We start from the raw sequence: 26,404 nt of genomic DNA on the forward strand, positions 1-26,404 counted from the left end.
GTGGCGGCGACGTTGGGGGCAGCAGATTAGGGGTTAATAAATGTAGGTAGGTGGCGGCGATGTTAGGGACGACAGATTAGGGGTTAATAATATTTAACTAATGTTTGCGAGGCAGGAGTGCGGCGGTTTAGGGGTTAATATGTTTATTATAGTGGCGCGACATTGGGGGCAGCAGATTAGGGGTTAATAAGTGTAGGTAGGTTGCAGCGACATTGGGGATGGCAGATTAGGGGTTAATAAATATAATGCAGGTGTCAACGATGTCGGGGGTGGCAGATTAGGGGTTAATAAGTGTAAGGTTAGGGGTGTTTAGACTCGGGTTCATGTTAGGGTGTTAGGTGTAAACATAATTTTTTTTCCCCATAGGAATCAATGGGGCTGCGTTACTGAGTTTTAAGCTGCTTTTTTGCAGGTGTTAGACTTTTTCTCAGCCGGCTCTCCCCGTTGATTCCTATGGGGAAATCGTGCACGAGCACGTACGACCAGCTCACCGCTGACTTAAGCTGGTATTGGAGTGCGGTAAGGAGCAAAATTTTGCTCAACGCTCACTTCTTGCCTTTTAACGCCAGGTTTGTAAAAACTCGTAATACCAGCGCTGCAGGTAAGTGAGCGGTGAGACAAAACTGCTTGTTAGCAACACATAGCCTCTAATGCAAAACTCGTAATCTAGCCGTTTGTTTTAAAAAAAAGAATTACACAAACAAAACATTTATGAGCGGTAAACATTTATTAAGAATTATAAAATTTTCGAGCATAAAGTGCCTACATTTCCAGAAAAATCTTGTTATGATATATAGTAGGATTTACATATGTACATTCCAGCAGATGAAAAGCACCTCTTGAACTCATAGATCTCCAAATATAAAATAGCATAGACATGTAAATTAAAAAGATAATGTACATCATTTATTAATTCATTCTTTTGAGACTGATATTTAATGCTTGTGTTTACATTGCAGTTCAATCATAGAACACAACCATAAACAACATATGTGAAGGCAGTTTACTGAAATGTTACTGGTGTAACTCATGATGGGTTGAGGAAATGTCTTATTTTCTTTTCATGCTGACCTCAACTCTGAAAGAAAACAAAAGTAATTTCAGTAAAACTAAATACATTAAAATCATCAACAGATTTCCGACAGAACATTTAACTCAGTCAAAAGTACTCTAATTACAATTAAATCAATACAACTATGAAAAAAAATGACTGAAAAACTTTCAAAGTATATGTCACTTGTTTTTTTTTAGAATATTGACAAATAGTTTACAATATATATATATTGCAGTATTTGGGAAGGCATTGATCACTCTATTTACTCTGATTAGGCCTCTATGTTGCCAGTGATGTACTACACTACATTATCAGCTATGTATAGTTTGTATGTTACTTTCCCCAGCTGTACGCAAACCATATAAAACCACTGATTTCTTACCCTAAAATAAATGTAATGCAGATGCTCTTACCAAGACAACAGGCCTACCTATATAACCTGATAGACAGGAAATAGATAATGCCCTTTACCGAGTTTTTAAAGTACCATCTACGATTTTCTGATGCACTATTTGCCTTCAAAGCAGTCCAACAATAGACATAACATAATATGTGGGTTTTGGTGAATGTTTCAGTAACAAATCTATGTTTTCTAAACTTACATTAGAAGCAAATTTAATAATAAGAGGTACAATGAAAGAATTTGTGTTAAAATAACCAAAGTACCACAGATAACGCAAGCATAACAAGTAATAAGTCATAATACAAAACAGAGTTAAATGACCACTCAATGCAGTAGAATTACATAATTAAAGGGACACTGTACCCAAATTTTTTCTTTCGTGATTCAGATTGAGCATGAAATTTTAAGCAACTTTCTAATTTACTCCTATTATCAAATTTTCTTCATTCTCTTGGTATCTTTATTTGAAATGCACAAATGTAAGTTTAGATGCCGGCCCATTTTTGGTGAACAACCTGGGTTGTCATTGCTGATTGGTGGATAAATTCATCCACCGATAAAAAAGTGCTGTCCAGAGTACTGAAACCAAAAAAAACTTAGATGCCTTTTTTTCAAATAAAGATAGCAAGAGAATGAAGAAAAATTGATAATAGGAGCAAATTAGAAAGTTGCTTAAAATTGCATGCTCTATCTGAATTACAAAAGAAAAAATGTGGGTTCAGTGTCCCTTTAACAAGTACATAACAAAAAGACAATACAATAGCACCTACTCTAAATTTCAAACAAGCAGTATATTTTTTTCTGACAAATTTTATTTTTTCTCCCATTTTCCAGCCCCCTGTATCATGTGACCGGCATCAGCCAATTGAGGACTAGTATATCTATATCCCTGTGAGTTTGTGCACATGCTCAGTAGAATCTTGTTCCCCAGAAAATGTGAATATAAAAAGAATGTGCAAGGCCTGAATCATAAAAGTTTATTTTGACTTTAGTGTCCCTTTAAGGTTTTTGGAGAGCAAAACTTGAATATCTTGATTGTAGTGTAGATAAATTATGCTGTGCCTCCCACATTGCACTCTAGCAGATCTCTGAGATTAAGGTATTAACGTCTACTGCTCAAGATAATAACACTGTCTTTATTAATTGTGCCATTGACACCTGCAGAATGGCCTTGTATTGTGTTTGGTCAGCCTTAACTTTATGGAAAATACAATCTATCTTGCTAAAGATGACTTTGCTTGAAGCAGGACTCCTTCCTTCTAAATTCTTGGCCTTTACTAATACAGGCAAAAAAGGTTTTTTTGAAGTTCCTCAGATGCAATGGCTACAAATTCTGAAAACCTGGTAACATAGTAACATAATAACATAGTAACATAATAACATAGTAACATAAAAACATAGTAACATAGTAACATAAAAACATAGTAACATAATAACATAATAACATAGTAACATAGTAACATAATAACATAGTAACATAATAACATAGTAACATAGTAACATAATAACATAGTAACATAATAACATAATAACATAGTAACATAGTAACATAGTAACATAGTAACATAATAACATAGTAACATAGTAACATAATAACATAGTAACATAGTAACATAATAACATAGTAACATAGTAACATAATAACATAGTAACATAGTAACATAATAACATAGTAACATAATAACATAGTAACATAGTAACATAATAACATAGTAACATAGTAACATAATAACATAGTAACATAATAACATAGTAACATAGTAACATAATAACATAGTAACATAGTAACATAATAACATTGTAACATAGTAACATAGTAACATAATAACATAGTAGATGAGGTTGAAAAAAAGACAGAAGTCCATCGAGTTCAACATTAGTGACATTGGATTTTGGCCATATTGAAAATCACTCATTTTGATACTGGTGTTAGAGTTAAGGCGAGATTTAGGGTCCAAGCAAATCCCTTGCACTGTGGCACCATGATATTACTGTGCCAGCTCACATACAATAAGGCATATAGTAAAAAAATAAAAAATAAGGAATGTTTGTGTGTGTATATATATATATATATATATATATATATATATATATATATACACAGTATATATTTATACACAGTATATATATATATATATATATATATATATATATATATATATATATATATATATATATATATATATATATATATATTATTTATATATACAGCATTTATCAACTGGAGATGAAATGTGCACTCCCACTTGCTGACGAAATAAGGACCAGGGTGCAATAAATTCCAAATAACAAAGTCCAATGATTGCAGTTTCTGGATTTAACTCACAGCAAACTTTAATATGAATGTTTTCTGAGCATTCACTCCTTCCTCAGACGTCTGAGGAAGGAGTGAATGCTCAGAAAACGTTCATATTAAAGTTTGCTGTGAGTTAAATCCAGAAACTGCAATCATTGGACTTTGTTAAAAATAAATAAATAAATAAATAAATAAATAAATAAATAAATAAATATATATATATATATATATATATATATATATATATACATACACGCACACATACATATATACTCAAAATGTATAGTACTTGGGACCACCAAAACAATTACTGTAACCTGCTTCAACTTTAGTGAAATGCAACAGCTCCTATTTTATTTCATACAGTATTAATGGAAAGTATTAATGGAAGGTATGAGGAGAGTAGAGGAAACTGCCACAAAAGGTCTGTTTTTGTTATAATGAGATGCTAAGCTTCTAGGCCTTCAAGTCTAATGCATCTGACTAAGGATGCAGCATTGACACATACACAGAGGAATCTTCCTTAGAGGGAACCACCATGAATATGCCTTTTTAAAGAATCTTCAGAAAGAAATGTGAAAGGAATTTGGTTATCATACATTTTCTGAGAGGATATTCTTTAAAAGCTAACAGATCTCTCTCCAAAAACTGACTTAAAGCAAACAAATGTAAAATAATAACAAGGAGTGGACAAAAAATAACACTGTACCAGAATGGAAGAAAGTGACACATACATGCAAACATCATTCCAACAAGCCAGAAAATGCAATTCTAAATGAATAGCTAGTACTTTCCACCAATCTATGCCTGAGGAAAGGAATTGAAAAATGCTGTCCAAAAGCATGTAGAAAGGCTTCTACTAGACACGTGCAGTGCTAAAAAATTTGGTTTGACCAAATCTTTTGGAACAAATATTCTGGGAAATTAGTTTCCCAGAGGGTTCATCTGCTGCACTATTTGGTTCTCATTTTGTTTTAAACTAAACAAATACTAAATATTCGTGGTACATTGACATAATTTTCGTGAAACAAATGTAAATGTTCCTTTGCTACAGGTGAAGCGTGCTTGAGATCCGCGCTAATCATGGCCTTTCTTAGAGCCCCGGGCTGCGCTAATAGGAGGCTTAGCGTGGCGGATTCCAGGGTGTGCTCTAAATGGTCTTCTCCTTTAATCCTGGGATCAGCCGTGATAAGCCTCCTATTAGCGTGAAGAAGGGTCGGGATTAGTTTGCCTCTCCAGCACACTAGAGGTAAGTAATTTAACCACTACAGGTCATTTAAGATAACTATTGATTGCTAATGAATTTCGCCAGTATTTCTTTATTTTCTTTAAATTTAGTTGGTGCATTCGTGAAAATGAAACAAATATCCATATTCTCATAACTAAACAATTACTCATGCCTATATTCTACTATAAGTAAAGAAATTAATGCACGCTCACCCCTGGTAATTCATTTCGATTCAACATCAGCAAATATGCACAAATAACTTTGAATTTATCGTAAAAACATTGTTAAGAATTACATGAAACATCAATTTATTCCACAAATAATTTAAGCTAGTCTTTTTTTTACTAACAAGCTGTACAGTAATGTTTATAAAGTGTATGATCTTTAACATGTAAACTTAAAAACTGTAACTCACCCAAGTGTATGAATTTTCCTGAACTTCGTTGGGTTGCACGACACTTAGTCTTTCTAGTCTATCCAGAAATGCATTGTTTACCCTAAAAGAACACAAAGTTACAACTCTCAGTAACAATTACAGTTAAACTAGTAACTATACTATCAAAATAACATAATGAATGTCCTGCTTTATGTGTAGCCTGAGAAAAAGAGCCATGTGTAGGCTGAGAAACGCGTTGCTTTTAATTTACACTTTTAATTACAATTTTAGATTCTTTATCATACACTTGCTGGTGTTCTGGACTATTCTTGTTTGTGTTGCATTTTCTGAGTGGAGTCTCCCCTGTGCACCACCGGAGATCAGTCAGCTGGGCAGCTGAGAAGCTCCATCCCATTTGTATTGCACCTGAAGGTGCTTTAGAGGTGTACTTTTTTGTCTCAGCTCAAGCCAACCCAATCAGCCCATTAAGTAATGGTATACAATTGTGAACTAGACAGGTGCATAATAAAATCGATGATACTTACCATTAGGTCAGAATAAAAGATAATGGAAAGGACCATTATAATATACCCACAGTTTTAACCCTCTTCACAGACTGTCCTTACAATATTAGCCCCATATCTAAAAAATACTCAATTTATATAATTTTTTATATTTTTGTATACCAGAAAGATAGTACAGTACTATAATTAGAAAGGTAGTAGTTATTATTTAACCCCTTAGTGACCAGAGCACTTTTCCATTTTCTGTCCGTTTGGGACCAAGGCTATTTTTACATTTTTGCGGTGTTTGTGTTTAGCTGTAATTTTCTTCTTACTCATTTACTGTACCCACACATATTATATACAGTTTTTCTCGCCATTAAATGGACTTTCTAAAGATACCATTATTTTCATCATATCTTATAATTTACTATAAAAAAAAATGATAAAATATGAGGAAAAATGGAAAAAAACACACTTTTTCTAACTTTGACCCCCAAAATCTGTTACATATCTAAAACCACCAAAAAACACCCATGCTAAATAGTTTCTAAATTTTGTCCTGAGTTTAGAAATACCCAATGTTTACATGTTCTTTGCTTTTTTTGCAAGTTATAGGGCCATAAATATAAGTAGCACTTTGCTATTTCCAAACCATTTTTTTCCAAAATTAGCGCTAGTTACATTAGAACACTGATATCTTTCAGGAATCCCTGAATATCCCTTGACATGTATATATTTTTTTTTTGTAGACATCCCAAAGTATTGATCTAGGCCAATTTTGGTATATTTCATACCACCATTTCACCGCCAAATGCGATCAAATACAAAAAATTGTTCACTTTTTCACAAATTTTTTCACAAACTTTAGGTTTCTCACTGAAATCATTTACAAACAGCTTGTGCAATTATGGCATAAATGGTTGTAAATTCTTCTCTGGGATCCCCTTTGTTCAGAAATAGCACACATATATGGCTTTGGCGTTGCTTTTTGGTAATTAGAAGGCCGCTAAATGCCACTGCGCACCACAAGTGTATCATGCCCAGCAGTTAAGGGGTTAATTAGGGAGCTTTTAGGGAGCTTGTAGGGTTAATTTTAGCTTTAGTGTAGTGTAGTAGACAACCCCAAGTATTGATCTAGGCACATTTTGGTATATTTCATGCCACCATTTCACCGCCAAATGCGATCAAATTAAAAAAAACGTAAAATTTTTCACAATTTTAGGTTTCTCACTGAAATCATTTACAAACAGCTTGTGCAATTATGGCACAAATGGTTGTAAATGCTTGTCTGGGATCCCCTTTGTTCAGAAATAGCAGACATATATGACTTTGGCGTTGCTTTCTGGTAATTAGAAGGCCACTAAATCCTGTTGCGCCTCACACGTGTATTATGGCTAGCAGTGAAAGGGTTAATTAGGGAGTTTGTAGTGAGCTTGCAGGGTTAATTTTAGCTTTAGTGTAGAGATCAGCCTCCCATCTGACACATCCCACCCCCTGATCCCTCCCAAACAGCTCCCTTCCCTCCCCCACCCCACAATTGTCCCCGCCATCTTAAGTACTGGCAGAAAGTCTGCCAGTACTAAAATAAAAGGGTTTTTAAAAAAAAATGAATTTTTTTTTTAGCATATTTACATATGCTACTGTGTAGGATCCCCCCCTTAGCCCCCAACCTCCCTGATCCCCCCCAAAACCGCTCTCTAACCCTCCCCTCTGCCTTATTGGGGGCCATCTTGGGTACTGGCAGCTGTCTGCCAGTACCCAGTTTACAATAAAAAAATGCTTTTTTTTTGTTTTTTTTGTTTTTTTTCTGTAGTGTAGCTTCCCCCCCCCCCCCACCCCCCACAGACTAACCCCCACCACCTTGCTTATTGTTTGACATTTTTGTTTGACATATTTGATATATTTTTTATTTCCCATTTTCTGTAGTGTAGCGGTTCCCACCCGCTCCCTCCCCGTGCACGCGCCCGCCCCCACCCTCCCGTGCACGCGCGCGCGCCCGTGCGCGCCCCCAGCCACCCCCGCCCACGATCCCGCCCCCCTTCACATCCACATGGCCATCGATGGCCGCCACCCGCCTCCCGGTCCGGCTCCCACCCACCAACGCAGGTAGCCACCGATCTCCGGTGCAGAGAGGGCCACAGAGTGGCTCTCTCTGCACCGGATTACTTAAAAACGTTATTGCAGGATGCCTCCATATCGAGGCATCACTGCAATAACCGGAAAGCAGCTGGAAGCGAGCAGGATCGCTTCCAGCTGCTTTCCACACTGAGGACGTGCAGGGTACGTTCTCAGGCATTAACTGCCTTTTTTCTGAGGACGTACCCTGCACGTCCTCAGTCGTTAAGGGGTTAAAATAAATATAGACTAGAATTTGCATCTTAGAACACAAAAAAACAAACAAAAGACTTATGCAGAGAACGTTGTGACTTACTGACGTGGAAAATGGTAAATTTTAATCATTTTATCTTTAAAAAAATATAAATGAAAAAGTTTGGATTTCCGAATAATTCTGTCTTTTAGAATTCTGGATTTGGGGATTTGTACCTGTACTACAAAAAGCCCTAAAGCTAAGTAATCCCTTATTCCAAAGTAATTTATCATGGTAAGTTATTGTTCCACATCTTTACCAAAAACAGTCTCATCTTACATAAGCAAAGTCCCCTGTCCTAAATCTTCTAGCTGATCTACTGTATATGAAAAATGCAACAATCCCTATTAAATAATTAGAGCTGCAGAATCTGTTGGCGCTCTACAAATAACTGATAATAATAATAATAATAATAAAAATAATAAAATGATCGTGTTAACCACACACAAAAGATGATGGGAAAACCATCCTTATTTACTCCAGTGGTGAATTTCCCCCTAATTTAGGTATAATGGAAATTTCTCAAAAAACAGATTTAATTACATATTCATATAAGGTCTAGATTACAAGTGGCGCGCGATATAAGTTTTTTCGGCTTTTTGTGCGTGTTGGATATGGTGCGCTTATTACAAGTTGAAAGTAAATGTGTTTACTCACACGCAGTTGCAGTTGGCAATTGTCGGGTTAAGGTGACTGAAAAACTCGCATAAAGGGTGGTAAGTTAAAAAAAAAGTTGCATACAACACAACATAAATACATTTAAAAGTACAGTTACAAGAACAGGAGAAGTGGACCGAGCGCTACACCCAGGGCCTTAAGCTTACTAACTATATAGCCTCCTAGTAGGCTAACAATATAAAAGTAAAAATGGGTAGAGAGTAAGCGCTAAAAAGCTTAAAAGGCTAGTAAAAAGTACATTTTAATACATATAAAAAAAATTACAAATGGCAATCAGACGCATGGATCCATGTCTGACTTAACAAAAAAAATATATAATAAACAAATCTGAAAATATCTAAAAATATCCAATGGAGTAAAGCATGTGACGCTGACTTAGTGAGCCAGTGATGAGGAGTTAGAAGGACATGTACATTCAATAATATAAACAACCTAAGTGAGTGATTGAGTGCACACAATAGCTGTCAACAAAGAAAAATAGCATTCACAAAAATTGGCGTACATAAAAAATGTTCAAATGTTCAACCGGTTATATGTAAGTGAATCCAGTAGTGTTTCCTCCAAAGTGACGTGTAGAAATATGACGTGAAGTCAATAATAGTAGAATGTAAACGTTGAGTGGGTCAAATTATTGTGGTTCAGCTTCTAAATTAAAAAATTGTAAATCCGTGAGGTGTATAAAAATAAAAATAAAAATAACTTGTGAAAAAATCCACGTGGAAAACTTGAATTCAAATGATAAACAAAGGTCAAAAATCAAAAGACAAAAATCAAAAGACAAAAATATCAAAAGACAAAAATAGAAAATCAGTGATAATATTAAAAAGCACTAAAGATCTAGTGAAAACAAATCCTTAATTCAAATGTTAAAAATCCTTGGTAAGATCCATAACAAACAAATACATCGATAAAATACCTAAAAGGGAACAAAAGAGAAACAAATAGTGCAACACTGTATATGATATATAATATAGGTAATTAAAACCAAGCTCACCAGTATGCCAACGCGTTTCGGCCTAGACTAGGCCTTTCTCAAGACTATACTGTATCAGAAAATCTGGGAGCTTTAAGTAGGGTCAGTGTTGAAATGATTGGTGCTGTTTTGGCGCCATTTTTAGAGGCACCTCCCTTTCCTGTTTCACCCATTGCATCTCTGGGATATTTCCTATGTTATGTTTCCTGTTTCACCCATTGCATCTCTGGGATATTTCCTATGTTATGTTTCCTGTTTCACCCATTGCATCTCTGGGATATTTCCTATGTTATGTTTATGTTTTCCCATCTTAAAGGTTAATTGGTTCCTATTATTGCCACAAATTCTAGTATAAATCTAGATTTTCCTATTTATTTGTTTTTTATTTTCATTATTAGGTAATAGTAGCGTTTTGTCAATGTTGTTATTATTATATTCTGTATTAACTCCGTTAGTTTTCTGGGCGGGTTTCCCCTTTCTTTGGGCTCAAATTGCTTATTTATTTACATGGACTGGTTCTCATTTATGAATTGCCCCTGTTGATGTCAAAAACTTAATTTCCAGTGCGATCTTATTTTGAAAATTGCTATGACCGGAAGTGGCCTGGTATCGCGGCACCAACTTCCGTTTTAGCTTTTGGGAGACATAGTTTATTCGATTCACCGGTCTCTATCATGTGACCGGAAGTTCTTTGGTCCACCGGTCTGCATCATATGACCGGAAGGTACAGCATCATATTCCCCATTGACTTATGGGATATGTAGTTCCCTCACTTATTAGGACTACAGATCTTTCTCAGATGTTCGGTATTACCCGATCTTACTATGGCTCATTGTCTCTATGTGTCTATAACATATAATGTCAGAGTCAATGTGCAAATATGTAATAGAATCGGTTACTGGGAATAGTCAATTCTTTGAATAATGTATGTAATTTCTTACGATGCTGATCTGTCACTGCTTATAGTAAAACTGCTTCTAATAAAACTCGCTATGTTAATTCTAAGCACATTCTTGGATCCTAATAAAACTCACTTTCTTAATTCTAGGCACATTCTTGGATCCTAATATTGAATAGCTTTACAATTAACTTTTATTTGTTCATACTTTCGTAATGGATAGCCGTTTCACTGCTTCCATCTAGTTCTTTTAAAAGTAAAGCCTATGGGTATTCTCAAGGAGCCATTGAGTCATATATGACCATGATAAAGTATAGACCTGCAATGTTTATCTAACTTAACATTGTGAGACGTTTATTGCATCCTAATGCTGTATCTCACCGCCGATGGTGGGATGACAAACTGTAATGTCTCAAGAGGGACTCACTCTCTTAATTCTAGGCACATTCTTGGATCCTAATATTGAATAGCTTTACAATTTACTTTTATTTGTTCATACTTTCGTAATGGATAGCCGTTTCACTGCTTCCTTCTAGTTCTTTTAAAAGTAAAGCCTATGGGTATTCTCAAGGAGCCATTGAGTCATATATGACCTTGATAAAGTATAGACCTGCAATGTTTATCTAACTTAACATTGTGAGACGTTTATTGCATCCTAATGCTGTATCTCACCGCCGATGGTGGGATGACAAACTGTAATGTCTCAAGAGGGATCAAGGATCTTCCTATCTGTTAACAGTGAAGGTGTAAGCTCAAATCTAATTGGGAGGGTTTCATTACATTTGTATGTGTATATAAAGGACTTTAGGTGACCATTAACCAGAAATCAGCTGGTGTAAGATCAGACGTAAATACACTCAAAGTGATGGCTTCTGTTTGACTTTGGGCAGACGTGGGGTAGAGGATACAAGATACAAAATCTTCAAATTATGATATTTCATTTCACACAGTAAGTATGTATAGACCAGTGTATGAATACAGGGTTTTTTCTTTTCTATGATACTTTTTTAGTTCAATATGACAATTTTAAAGTTGTCATACTGAATGTGTTCAGTTTGACAAAGCTGGGTGTATTCAATACGACATTGTCGTAATTCTTTAGGTCTATTATTCCCGTGTATGGATCTGTTGCCAGGTGTTAATTACTTGACAAATGTACTTATGCTTGTAAATTTACTCATTGGTGCTGATGTATCTTTGTGACCAAATTGTCCTATGCCTGATGTTTTGTTTCTCTCTCTTATATGATTTTGTTCTTAATGAGCGACTAACATTTTGTAATACAGAACAAGTATTATGCCCACTCTAAATTTTTACATTTCCCTTGGTTTTTATAGGAAACGGAGAGGGTTAGTATTTTCGATTTTCACTTCCACTCTAGTTTATAGCTTTCATGTATTCGATCTCCCTTTATAAGTACATAGAAAATAGTGATGAAAGCGGAGGTAAATATTTAGTTGGGATACTGTGTGGGGTAACCAACTTAGCGGTCGCATGTTGGGATCCTATCTCTCTAACTTAGGTCATATAATATTTGAGCACTCGGAGATGGATGGTGGTTGTTATTTAATAGATGTCATTTAATGGAGATCAGGTGTGCAAGGTCTTCTTTCTGATTTAAACCTCTAGGGTATAGACAGTCCATCATAAAAATCCATCTTGACTCATTGAATAGTAGTCATAAAAATCCATCTTGACTCATGGTTTCCTCCTCTCCAGTCTTTTTTGACCTTCTGTATCCCAAAATAACTAAAATCTTTCAGATTCCCCTTGTGGGTAGTTGCAAAATGCTTGTAGAGTGGGGTATCTATTCTGCCTTTCTCTATGCATAGGATGTGTTCCCTGATCCTATCTTTGAGGGCCCTTGATGTCTGCCCTATATATTGTAATCCGCAGGAGCAGGAAACTAGATAGATCACATTTTTGTCACTACATCTGATCAACTCTTTGATCCTATGTTTCTCGTTTCTCTGATGTGATGAGAAAGTATCCGTTTTTCGTCCGTTCTTACAAGCTTTACAGCTTGGACATGGGTAGAAGCCTTTAATGCTTTTTCCTTGGTGATTGGTCGTGTCATTAGTATTTCCTTTCCTAGGTATACTAGGAGCTATCATCGTTTTCAGGTTCCTAGTTCTCCTATAAATGAATCTTGGATGTGGATTCAGCCTTTCCCCAATCACGTCATCATCTTTGAGTATCGCCAATGTTTCTTAATAATCTTTTCCAGGATGGATCTGTTCTCACAGTACTCGGATATCATAGGTACGTCGATTGTTTCATCATCCCAGGTTTTTCTTGGTTTGTTTTTATAACTCAGGAGGTTCTCTCTCTTGATCTTACTGACTTCTTCGATTTTATCATCCAACGACTTATTGTCATACCCTCTTTCCAAGAAACGTTGTTTCAGTATGTCAGCCTGTGCAGTCCATTGTTCTATAGTAGAACAATTTTTCTTGACCCTTAAGAATTGGCCCTTGGGTATATTTGACTTCCAGGTGGGATGATGGCAGCTTGTGTTGAAGAAGGTTGACGTCTCGAGCTTCCCATCTTTCACTTCAATTCTCAGATCCAGAAAGTCCAGTTTCTATTGGCTGTATTGGTATGTAAACTTAAGATTCTTTTCGTTGTGGTTCATTACATTGATAGTATGTAGCAGATCTTCCAATGTTCCACTCCAAATCAAAAATATGTCATCTATATATCTTGAATATAGGACCAGGTCCGCGCCAGCTGGATATGAGTCCCAGAAGATGTTTTCCCATAGGCCCATGTAGAGATTGGCGTAGCTTGGCGCGAACCTGGTCCCCATTGCTGTGCCGCACAATTGCCTGTAAAACTGATTATTGTTACAGAAATAGTTGTGATTCAAGATATATTTAATACAGTCCAAAATGAATATCCTCTGTTCTTCTGGTATTTCCTCATCCTTTAGTAGGAATGAGTTTACTGCTTCAATCCCTAGGTCATGTGGGATACTTGTATAAAGTGACGTAACGTCACATGTGGCCATTATATAGTTGTTCTTCCAGGTCATTGAATTTAGCAGTGACAGAATTTGTGTGGAGTCTTTGAGATGTGATGGTAATGATATTACATATTTCTGTAACATCTTATCCACGTATTCAGATAAGTTGCTTGTCAAAGATCCTATCCCAGATATAATGGGCCTTCCTGGTGGATCGTTTAAGGATTTATGGACTTTCGGTAGTTGATAAAATACGGGTGTTTTTGGGTATGGTATTCTTATGTAATTATATTCCCTTTCACTGAGTATCCCTTCGGTTTTAGCTGTTCCGAGGAGGGCATCTAGCTCTTTCTTGAACCTAACTACTGGGTTGCTGCAGAGCTTTTGGTAGGTATTGGTGTCATTTAGAATCCTCAGACATTCGTCCTCATACTTCACCTTGTCCATAATAACAATTCCACCTCCTTTGTCGGCTGGTTTTATAGTCAGTTTATGATTCTTTTCTAGGCTTTTAATTGTCTCCAATTGTGATCTTGTCAGATTATGCCTGATTTTATTACATTTGGATAAATTCAGGTTCCTGATGTCTTGACAGATATTCATTTTGAATGTCTCGATGTGACTCCCTTTACTGGTTATAGGGTAGAATGAAGACTTCGCCTTCAGATCAGTATGCATAAATCTATTATCTATATTGCTACTTAGAGGTGTTTGATAAGTATCAATGGGAGATTTTAGGAAATGCCTTTTTAGGGTTAATTTCCTTACCAGCTCCTTTGCGCTTATGAAAGTTTGAAACTTGTCCATTTTCTTAGATGGAGCAAAGCTCAGTCCATATGAGAGTACCTCTTTCTCTTTTTCTGTCAGAACTGTGGAGCTTAAGTTAAACAGTCCTTTCGTCGTTTTGACAGTATCAACACTTCTGGGGTCGCTACTCTTTGGGCTTCGTGTTATGATCTGTTCAGGCTTCTGTTTCCTTGACCTGCTGCCCCCTCTGGACCCTCTAGAGGTCTTTTTTTGTTTACGGAACAGGATTGTTCTTCCATGTCCAGGTTCTTTCTCTTTAATGTTGATTTGTTTTTCTCTTTTTCCCTTGGTGGAAGGGGGCTTTCCCCTAAAAAAACCTTGCCTGTTTCTTGGCCTTTTTCTTGTATTGTAACACTCCTATGTTGTTGTGGGGTGTGTTTTTGTTGGCCCACCTTCACATTGGGGTATTGCTGGTTGTTCCTCCATTGTGATTCTTTGGATATATTTTGGTTGTAGGGAGGGTCGTCTTTCCAACTTTGTTTTCTGTGTCCGTTATACATGTAATCATTGTGTTCTCTTTGGCCTGTATGGGCATAAGGTCTCTCATCAAGCCTCAAATGATTTTTCCTTTGGTCCAGGCCGAAACGCGTTGGCATACTGGTGAGCTTGGTTTTAATTACCTATATTATATATCATATACAGTGTTGCACTATTTGTTTCTCTTTTGTTCCCTTTTAGGTATTTTATCGATGTATTTGTTTGTTATGGATCTTACCAAGGATTTTTAACATTTGAATTAAGGATTTGTTTTCACTAGATCTTTAGTGCTTTTTAATACTATCACTGATTTTCTATTTTTGTCTTTTGATATTTTTGTCTTTTGATTTTTGTCTTTTGATTTTTGACCTTTGTTTATCATTTGAATTCAAGTTTTCCACGTGGATTTTTTCACAAGTTATTTTTATTTTTATTTTTATACACCTCACGGATTTACAATTTTTTAATTTAGAAGCTGAACCACAATAATTTGACCCACTCAACGTTTACATTCTACTATTATTGACTTCACGTCATATTTCTACACGTCACTTTGAAAGAAACACTACTGGATTCACTTACATATAACCGGTTGAACATTTGAACATTTTTTATGTACGCCAATTTTTGTGAATGCTATTTTTCTTTGTTGACAGCTATTGTGTGCACTCAATCACTCACTTAGGTTGTTTATATTATTGAATGTACATGTCCTTCTAACTCCTCATCACTGGCTCACTAAGTCAGCGTCACATGCTTTACTCCATTGGATATTTTTAGATATTTTTAGATTTGTTTATTATATATTTTTTTGTTAAGTCAGACATGGATCCATGCGTCTGATTGCCATTTGTAATTTTTTTTATATGTATTAAAATGTACTTTTTACTAGCCTTTTAAGCTTTTTAGCGCTTACTCTCTCCCCATTTTTACTTTTATATTGTTAGCCTACTAGGAGGCTATATAGTTAGTAAGCTTAAGGCCCTGGGTGTAGCGCTCAGTCCACTTCTCCTGTTCTTATAGATTGGTCTTTCCTAGTAGGTCCCGAGCAGCCACACACCAAGACCCCTGATATTAGTGCAGCATTCTACAAAGTACTGCACAGGAATTTCCCAATTATAGGCTATAGCCCGTCTTATTCCCATACACCAATATGGATCTGTTGTCAACACTCAGAAGGGATATTACCCTAAGTATAACCACACCGTTAGATGATCATGACAATGATCCAGACAGATTAGACATTCAATCTATTTTCAGAAACTTAGAAAAACTTCTTATTTCTGAAGTTAAGTATAAAGCCGAAATCTCATTTCTAAACAAATGTTTAGAACTGGACATCATTCCTAAAGGCTTGATTATTAGAAAAGAGTGTTCATTTCAGTTAGCTGATCCAGATTTTGCAGAAAAATGGATGAATATCCTATTGGAAACTTCAAGACAACTAATGAGACTCATCATTGAATTTAAGTCATCCCTAATCTTAAAACTAGATGATGAGATTAAAGATGATGAGGTACTACTAACTAATCTGGACAGCACAGAACCAGAATCTAAAGAAATAACCGAAAGAAGAGAAACTCTAATAAAACGAGTCATGAAAACGAGAGAGGACGTAATCCAGAAAAAGATGAAGAAACTAAATAGAGAATTGGATGCCAAAAAATCGGTAGATATGAACAACACACGAGAGACCGACCCACCGTATGAGGAAAGGGGGAACTGTCCGCAAGACACAACAGAACAAGAGAGTGAAGAGAGAACGGAAGATGTAAGAGACAACTGGACAGAGATGAACTATAGAAAAAAAGAAAAAACAGGGATACCATTCCAAAACAGGGAATGAGAGTTATGGAAGACGAAGACCGTACTTCCGGTCCCCTGTCAAGCCAAACAACAGCTACTATTCTCACACAAGAGATTCTCCATACAGCAGAAGCTATGTGTATAATGCACACCGGGAGGACCAACAATACCCGAGAGATTATAACAACTACAACTACCCCGAAAGGAGACCTCGCTATGACAACAGAAGAAACCAGGACCAAACAAATTGGGTACATGAACCCAGGTTTGGAAATACCAGGCCATACTATGGCCACTTCCGTCCACAAACTCATTATCACAGACGGCAGCACCATTATCGTGATGATAGAAGATCACCGTTTCCACTAGGGGACAACTATGGAAAGAGTCCATTCTTCATGGACCAAAGGAAAAATCATTTGAGGTTTGATGAGAGACCTTATGCCCATACAGGCCATAGAGAACACAATGATTACATGTATAACGGACACAGAAAACAAAGTTGGAAAGATGACCCTCCCTACAACCAAAATATATCCAAAGAATCACAATGGAGGAACAACCAGCAATACCCCAATGTGAAGGTGGGCCAAAAAAAACACACCCCACAACAACATAGGAGTGTTACAATACAAGAAAAAGGCCAAGAAACAGGCAATGTTTTTTTAGGGGAAAGCCCCCTTCCACCAAGGGAAAAAGAGAAAAACAAATCAACATTAAAGAGAAAGAACCTGGACATGGAAGAACAATCCTGTTCCGTAAACAAAAAAAGACCTCTAGAGGGTCCAGAGGGGGAAGCAGGTCAAGGAAACAGAAGCCTGAACAGATCATAACACGAAGCCCAAAGAGTAGCGACCCCAGAAGTGTTGATACTGTCAAAACGACGAAAGGACTGTTTAACTTAAGCTCCACAGTTCTGACAGAAAAAGAGAAAGAGGTACTCTCATATGGACTGAGCTTTGCTCCATCTAAGAAAATGGACAAGTTTCAAACTTTCATAAGCGCAAAGGAGCTGGTAAGGAAATTAACCCTAAAAAGGCATTTCCTAAAATCTCCCATTGATACTTATCAAACACCTCAAAGTAGCAATATAGATAATAGATTTACGCATACTGATCTGAAGGCGAAGTCTTCATTCTACCCTATAACCAGTAAAGGGAGTCACATCGAGACATTCGAAATGAATATCTGTCAAGACATCAGGAACCTGAATTTATCCAAATGTAATAAAATCAGGCATAATCTGACAAGATCTCTACATGGGCCTATGGGAAAACATCTTCTGGGACTCATGTCCAGCTGGCGTGGACCTGGTCCAATATTCAAGATATATAGATGACATATTTTTGATTTGGAGTGGAACATTGGAAGATCTGCTACATACTATCAATGTAATGAACCACAACGAAAAGAATCTTAAGTTTACATACTAATACAGCCAAGAGAAACTGGACTTTCTGGATCTGAGAATTGAAGTGAAAGATGGGAAGCTCGAGACGTCAACCTTCTTCAAGGAGGTTGACTGTAACAACTATATCCATAACACAAGCTGCCATCATCCCACCTGGAAGTCAAATATACCCAAGGGCCAATTCTTGAGGGTCAAGAAAAATTGTTCTACTATAGAACAATGAACTGCACAGGCTGACATACTGAAACAACGTTTCTTGGAAAGAGGGTATGACAATAAGTTGTTGGATAATAAAATCGAAGAAGTCAGTAAGATCAAGAGAGAGAACCTCCTGAGTTATAAAAACAAACCAAGAAAAACCTGGGATGATGAAACAATCGACGTACCTATGATATCCGAGTACTGTGAGAACAGATCCATCCTGGAAAAGATTATTAAGAAACATTGGGCGATACTCAAAGATGATGACGTGATTGGGGAAAGGCTGAATCCACATCCAAGATTCATTTATAGGAGAACTAGGAACCTGAAAACGATGATAGCTCCTAGTATACCTAGGAAAGGAAATACTAATGACACGACCAATCACCAAGGAAAAAGCATTAAAGGCTTCTACCCATGTCCAAGCTGTAAAGCTTGTAAGAACGGACGAAAAACGGATACTTTCTCATCACATCAGAGAAACGAGAAACATAGGATCAAAGAGTTGATCAGATGTAGCGACAAAAATGTGATCTATCTAGTTTCCTGCTCCTGCAGATTACAATATATAGGGCAGACATCAAGGGCCCTCAAAGATTGGATCAGGGAACACATCCTATGCATAGAGAAAGGCAGAATAGATACCCCACTCTACAAGCATTGTGCAACTACCCACAAGGGGAATCTGAAAGATTTTAGTTATTTTGGGATACAGAAGGTCAAAAAAGACTGGAGAGGAGGAAACCATGAGCAAAAACTACTATTCAATGAGTCAAGATGGATTTTTATGATGGACTGTCTATACCCTAGAGGTTTAAATCAGAAAGAAGACCTTGCACACCTGATCTTCATTAAATGACATCTATTAAATAACAACCACCATCCATCTCCGAGTGCTCAAATATGATATGACCTAAGTTAGAGAGATAGGATCCCAACATGCGACCGCTAAGTTAGTTACCCCACACAGTATCCCAACTAAATATTTACCTCCGCTTTCATCACTATTTTCTATGTACTTATAAAGGGAGATCGAATACATGAAAGCTATAAACTAGAGTGGAAGTGAAAATCGAAAATACTAACCCTCTCCGTTTCCTATAAAAACCAAGGGAAATGTAAAAATTTAGAGTGGGCATAATACTTGTTCTGTATTACAAAATGTTAGTCGCTCATTAAGAACAAGATCATATAAGAGAGAGAAACAAAACATCAGGCATAGGACAATTTGGTCACAAAGATACATCAGCACCAATGAGTAAATTTACAAGCATAAGTACATTTGTCAAGTAATTAACACCTGGCAACAGATCCATACACGGGAATAATAGACCCAAAGAATTGCGACAATGTCGTATTGAATACACCCAGCTTTGTCAAACTGAACACATTCAGTATGACAACTTTAAAATTGTCATATTGAACTAAAAAAGTATCATAGAAATGAAAAAACCCTGTATTCATACACTGGTCTATACATAACAATCCAATGTAGGACTACTTACTGTGTGAAATGAAATATCATAATTTGAAGATTTTGTATCTTGTATCCTCTACCCCACGTCTGCCCCAAAGTCAAACAGAAGCCATCACTTTGAGTGTATTTACGTCTGATCTTACACCAGCTGATTTCTGGTTAATGGTCACCTAAAGTCCTTTATATACACATACAAATGTAATGAAACCCTCCCAATTAGATTTGAGCTTACACCTTTACTGTGAACAGATAGAAAGATCCTTGATCCCTCTTGAGACATTACAGTTTGTCATCCCACCATCGGCGGTGAGATACAGCATTAGGATGCAATAAACGTCTCACAATGTTAAGTTAGATAAACATTGCAGGTCTATACTTTATCAAGGTCATATATGACTCAATGGCTCCTTGAGAATACCCATAGGCTTTACTTTTAAAAGAACTAGAAGGAAGCAGTGAAACGGCTATCCATTACGAAAGTATGAACAAATAAAAGTAAATTGTAAAGCTATTCAATATTAGGATCCAAGAATGTGCCTAGAATTAAGAAAGTGAGTTTTATTAGGATCCAAGAATGTGCTTAGAATTAACATAGCGAGTTTTATTAGAAGCAGTTTTACTATAAGCAGTGACAGATCAGCATCGTAAGAAATTACATACATTATTCAAAGAATTGACTATTCCCAGTAACCGATTCTATTACATATTGGCACATTGACTCAGACATTATATGTTATAGACACATAGAGACAATGAGCCATAGTAAGATCGGGTAATACCGAACATCTGAGAAAGATCTGTAGTCCTAATAAGTGAGGGAACTACATATCCCATAAGTCAATGGGGAATATGATGCTGTACCTTCCGGTCATATGATGCAGACCGGTGGACCAAAGAACTTCCGGTCACATGATAGAGACCGGTGAATCGAATAAACGATGTCTCCCAAAAGCTAAAACGGAAGTTGGTGCCGCGATACCAGGCCACTTCCGGTCATAGCAATTTTCAAAATAAGATCGCATTGGAAATTAAGTTTTTGACATCAAAAGGGGCAATTCATAAATGAGAACCAGTCCATGTAAATAAATAAGCAATTTGAGCCCAAAGAAAGGGGAAACCCGCCCAGAAAACTAACAGAGTTAATACAGAATATAATAATAACAACATTGACAAAACGCTACTATTACCTAATAATGAAAATAAAAAACAAATAAATAGGAAAATCTAGATTTATACTAGAATTTGTGGCAATAATAGGAACCAATTAACCTTTAAGATGGGAAAACATAAACATAACATAGGAAATATCCCAGAGATGCAATGGGTGAAACAGGAAACATAACATAGGAAATATCCCAGAGATGCAATGGGTGAAACAGGAAACATAACATAGGAAATATCCCAGAGATGCAATGGGTGAAACAGGAAAGGGAGGTGCCTCTAAAAATGGCGCCAAAACAGCACCAATCATTTCAACACTGACCCTACTTAAAGCTCCCAGATTTTCTGATACAGTATAGTCTTGAGAAAGGCCTAGTCTAGGCCGAAACGCGTTGGCATACTGGTGAGCTTGGTTATAATTACCTATATTATATATCATATACAGTGTTGCACTATTTGTTTCTCTTTTGTTCCCTTTTAGGTATTTTATCGATGTATTTGTTTGTTATGGATCTTACCAAGGATTTTTAACATTTGAATTAAGGATTTGTTTTCACTAGATCTTTAGTGCTTTTTAATATTATCACTGATTTTCTATTTTTGTCTTTTGATATTTTTGTCTTTTTATTTTTGTCTTTTGATTTTTGACCTTTGTTTATCATTTGAATTCAAGTTTTCCACGTTAATTTTTTCCCAAGTTATTTTTATTTTTATACACCTCACGGATTTACAATTTTTTAATTTAGAAGCTGAACCACAATAATTTGACCCACTCAACGTTTACATTCTACTATTATTGACTTCACGTCATATTTCTACACGTCACTTTGGAGGAAACACTACTGGATTCACTTACATATAACCGGTTGAACATTTGTACATTTTTTATGTACGCCAATTTTTGTGAATGCTATTTTTCTTTGCTGACAGCTATTGTGTGCACTCAATCACTCACTTAGGTTGTTTATATTATTGAATGTACATGTCCTTCTAACTCCTCATCACTGGCTCACTAAGTCAGCGTCACATGCTTTACTCCATTGGATATTTTTAGATATTTTTAGATTTGTTTATTATATATTTTTTTGTTAAGTCATACATGGATCCATGCGTCTGATTGCCATTTGTAAATTTTTTTATATGTATTAAAATGTACTTTTTACTAGCCTTTTAAGCTTTTTAGCGCTTACTCTCTCCCCATTTTTAAAAGTACAGTTACACTCATATTCACACTATCTGATAAAAATTATTTCTTAAAAATTGATAAAACAGGGCTCTAACACACACACACACATATATATATATATATTTATATATATATATTTAAAAATCTATATACATATATATACCCATGTCTAAATATGTATATGTATATGTATATATATATATATATATATATATATATATATATATATATATATATGTGTATATATATATATATATATATATATGTGTGTGTGTGTTTAGATGTATTTATGTTTTTATGTTATATATGTATTTACATTTATATAAACAAATATATACATATATATACACGCAGACACACACACACATATATATATATACATATATGAGGAAGCGTAAAGTGAAACGCGACCGCCTCAGGGGCATCTGTTTTATTTTAACTGCACTCTGTTGTTTAGGACCAGTATTTTTGAACTTATTATTTAAATTAAAATCCTTGTTTTTGCTAAAGAATTGTGGGAAGGATGGGAAGGGGATAGTAATAGTTACGGAACGCTTACTCAACCCCAATACAGGGGACACTGGGTATTTCCCAATTAGAGGCTTTTCCTTAATAATATGTTGAAATCCCATCTCATCTAAACCATTCACCCTATCCCTTTGCACCTTCTCAGGGATTAGCAACATTGTAATTTTTTAAATTCAAACAGTGTAACAAGTCTTACATAATGGAGTTGTGTTTTTAATATTTTTTCTGGCAAGCCAAAATAATTCATTCTTACTTTATTATTGTAGCAGCTGTTATATTATTTGAATTACCAGTAAAAGTTATATTGTAACCTCTATTCACTAGTTAGTGCTATAGTAGCATTCTTTATCTCCCTATTTCTTTAATAAAGTTTTTTCTAAGTATATATATATATATATATATATATATATATATATATATACACACACACACACACACATTGGAGCCCTTTGCAGTCAAATACCTCAAAACATGAAAAAAATTATTTATGTAAGAACTTACCTGATAAATGCATTTCTTTCATAGTGGCAAGAGTCCATAAGCTATTGACGTATAGGATATACATTCCTACCAGGAGGGGGCAAAGTTTCCAAAACCTCAAAATGCCTATAAATACACCTCCCACTACATTCATACCTTAGTTTAATGTATAGCCAAGTAGTGAGGTGTAGGAAAGGCGTAAAAAAACATAAAAAAAGAGGAACTGGAAAAAATAATGTGCTTTTATACAAAAAAATCATAACCACCAAAAAATAGCGTGGGTCTCTTGGATTCTTGCCACTATGAAAGAAATGAATTTATCAGGTAAGTTCTTACATAAATTATGTTTTCTTTCATGTAAGTGGCAAGAGTCCATGAGCTATTGACGTATGGGATATAATACCCAAGATGTGGAAGTCCACAGAGTCACTAAAGAGGTAGGGATAAAATAAAAACAGTTATATCCACTGAGAAATTAAATCCAAATATTAATTAAGTTTTTCATAATAACTATAAAAAACTCAAATCATAGGCACTAGAATCAAACTGAGACAGCTGCCTGAAGAACCTTTCTACCAAAGACTGCTTCAGAAGAAGCAAACACATCAAAAAGGTAAAATTTTAGTAAAAATATACAAAGAAGATCAAGCTGCTGTTATGCAAATTTGATTAACTGAAGCTTCATTCTTGAAAATTGTGATTATCTCACAGCGCCTGCCCTGTATCCTACTAGCTCCCCAGGAAAACAAGACACCTAATAAATCTTGTGAGTATTTACAAATAGCGATGGAGTCTAGGGAGCGCCTCAGAATGGGCAGAGGATAGTACGTCGCAATGATAGGTGTTCAATAAATTTATTATACACACAATGGATAATCTAATAGTGACTAGTTAAAAATGGTTAAACAAGGTTAAACATTGTCACATATAGTATCACATAAAAAATCACATAAAATAATCACAAAAAAGTTAGATAAAAATACATGGATCCATGTTACATAAAAATCATCAATACGTAACCATAATACACAATATGTTTAAAAGCCCTGATTAGGGGGGATTTAAAAAAGTGGCAGATAATATACTATAAAAGCAATCTAAATCAATCCTATTTGTTCAGTCAGATATAGTGTTCTGACTACTTTAGAAGTTGGTATTCTTATTCTTCAAAAGTTATAGATCCTGAATAAAGTCTCTCCTGTGAATAAAGTGTCTGTGTGATGGTGTCCAAAAAGATGAAAAAAATGAAAAAATGTGTCAACGGTGATATAAAACAAATTGAAAATTAAAAATTAAAAATTAAATATTGAAAATCATGATGAAAATGCCAAATCAATGAAAGTGTGATGAAAAATGTGATGAAAAATTATGATGAAAATGTGATGAAAAAAATTATGAAAATCAATTCCAATTCCAATCGTGTAGTAAGATTACAATCCCACAGAAAAATTATTTTCCTAAAAAATTCTTCAAAATATACAAATAAAATAAGATAATCCTGTGTTTATGTGTATTTGAAAGTTTGTCCAAAAATAAATATACAAAAATAGAGCATGAATTCCCAGTGTCCCTGTGGAAAACAAAATAGAAAATAGTGCAATAACGCTTACAGATTCTTATATATAATTGAAATCAGGCTTACCATACAATAGCCAACGCGTTTCGGCCCTTTCAAGACGCTGAGGCGAATACTGCTCCTCCTCCAAATAAGCTTTGAAAATCAAAAGCTCCGACCAAGATGCCAAGGAAACGGCAGACGCTTTCAGACTTTTTCTGCAACTGGAAAAAATAACAAATAGACTAGAAGTCTTACTGAAATCTAAGTAGTTTCAATATAATATTGCAAAAGTCTTACCACATTCAAAGAATGTAAAGATCCCTTAGGAGTATTCCTAGGGATAGGACACAAAGAAGAAACAATAATCTCTCCATTAATGTTGTTAAAAGTTCATAACCTAATGCAAAAAAATGTAAGACATCTCCCGCAAAACAGCTTATCTTGATGGAAATCAGATAAGGAGACTCACAAGAGAGAACAGACAATTCAGAAACTCTTCTAGCAGAAGAGAAAACCAAAGAAATAATACTTTCCAAGAAAGTAGTTAAATAACCATGCAGAGACTCCAAAGGAAAAACGTGTAAAAGTGTAAAATCCAAATCGAGACTCCAAGGAGGAGAAATTGATTTAATAACAGGCTTGATACAAAACAAATCCTGAACTAAACAGTGAAAATCAGGAAGTTGAACAATCTGTTTATGAAATAAGACAAAAAAAGCAGAGATTTGTCCTTTCAAAGGATTTACATACAAAAACCTGAATTCAGATCAACCTGAAGAAACTGTAAAATCCTAGGAATTCAAAAGAATGCCAAGAATAATCATGAGTGGACCACCGTGAAATATAGGATTTCCAAACCCTAAATAAAAATTTTCTTGAAACAGATTTATAAACCTGCATCAAAGAGAAAAAATAACTGAGTCATAAAAACTTCTATGAACAAAAACTTAGATTCCCATTGATCAAGTTCCGGATGGAGCTTGTGAGTCCGTGTTTCTGGCGAGTCTTCAGACTCGCCAGAAACAGCAGTTATGAAGCAGGTCCGCCTGCTCTGAGCAGGCAGACAGGAATCGCCACATTTCAACCCGATCGAGTATGATCGGGTTGATTGACACCTTCCTGCTGGCGGCCCATTGGCCGCAAGTCTGCAGGGGGCGGAGTTGCACCAGCAGCTCTTGTGAGCTGCTGGTGCATTGCTGAATACGGAGAGTGTATTGCTCTCCGCATTCAGTGATGTCTGTCGGACCTTATCCGCACTGTCGGATCAGGTCCAACAGACGTTTGATAATTCGGGCTCTATGTGTTCAAATCCAATGCCTTCAAATTTAGAAATTTGAGATGCTATGAAAAACTGGGCCTTGAGACAAATAAGGTCTGGTCTTATAAAAAGATACCAAAGCTGGCAACTGGACATTTGGACAAAACCTGAAAGGCCATGCTGGTGCTATCAGAAACACACAAGATTGTTCCATTATGATCTTGGAGATCACCCTTTGGAAGAAGTAAAAAGAAAACAGAATTTATGCTTAACTGATAAATTACTTTCTCTTACAGGTGTATTCAGTCC

General features: G+C 35.7%; 1 protein-coding gene across 1 annotated transcript in view; it reads right to left on the reverse strand.

Annotated features, from left to right (window-relative positions):
- Positions 1-708: 708 nt before the first annotated feature.
- EPSTI1 (epithelial stromal interaction 1) overlaps positions 709-26,404 on the reverse strand; it is a 257,977-nt gene continuing 232,281 nt past the window's right edge. Inside the window, exons 10-11 of the mRNA XM_053707975.1 lie at positions 5,397-5,478; positions 709-1,078 (exon numbers count right to left, since the gene is read on the reverse strand). Coding sequence (XP_053563950.1) covers positions 1,073-1,078; positions 5,397-5,478 — 88 coding nt within the window. The 3' untranslated portion in view covers positions 709-1,072. The remainder of the gene's footprint in view (positions 1,079-5,396; positions 5,479-26,404) is intronic.

The sequence above is a fragment of the Bombina bombina genome, chromosome 3 (genome assembly GCF_027579735.1).
Source record: "Bombina bombina isolate aBomBom1 chromosome 3, aBomBom1.pri, whole genome shotgun sequence".
NCBI classification, from domain to species: domain Eukaryota; kingdom Metazoa; phylum Chordata; class Amphibia; order Anura; family Bombinatoridae; genus Bombina; species Bombina bombina.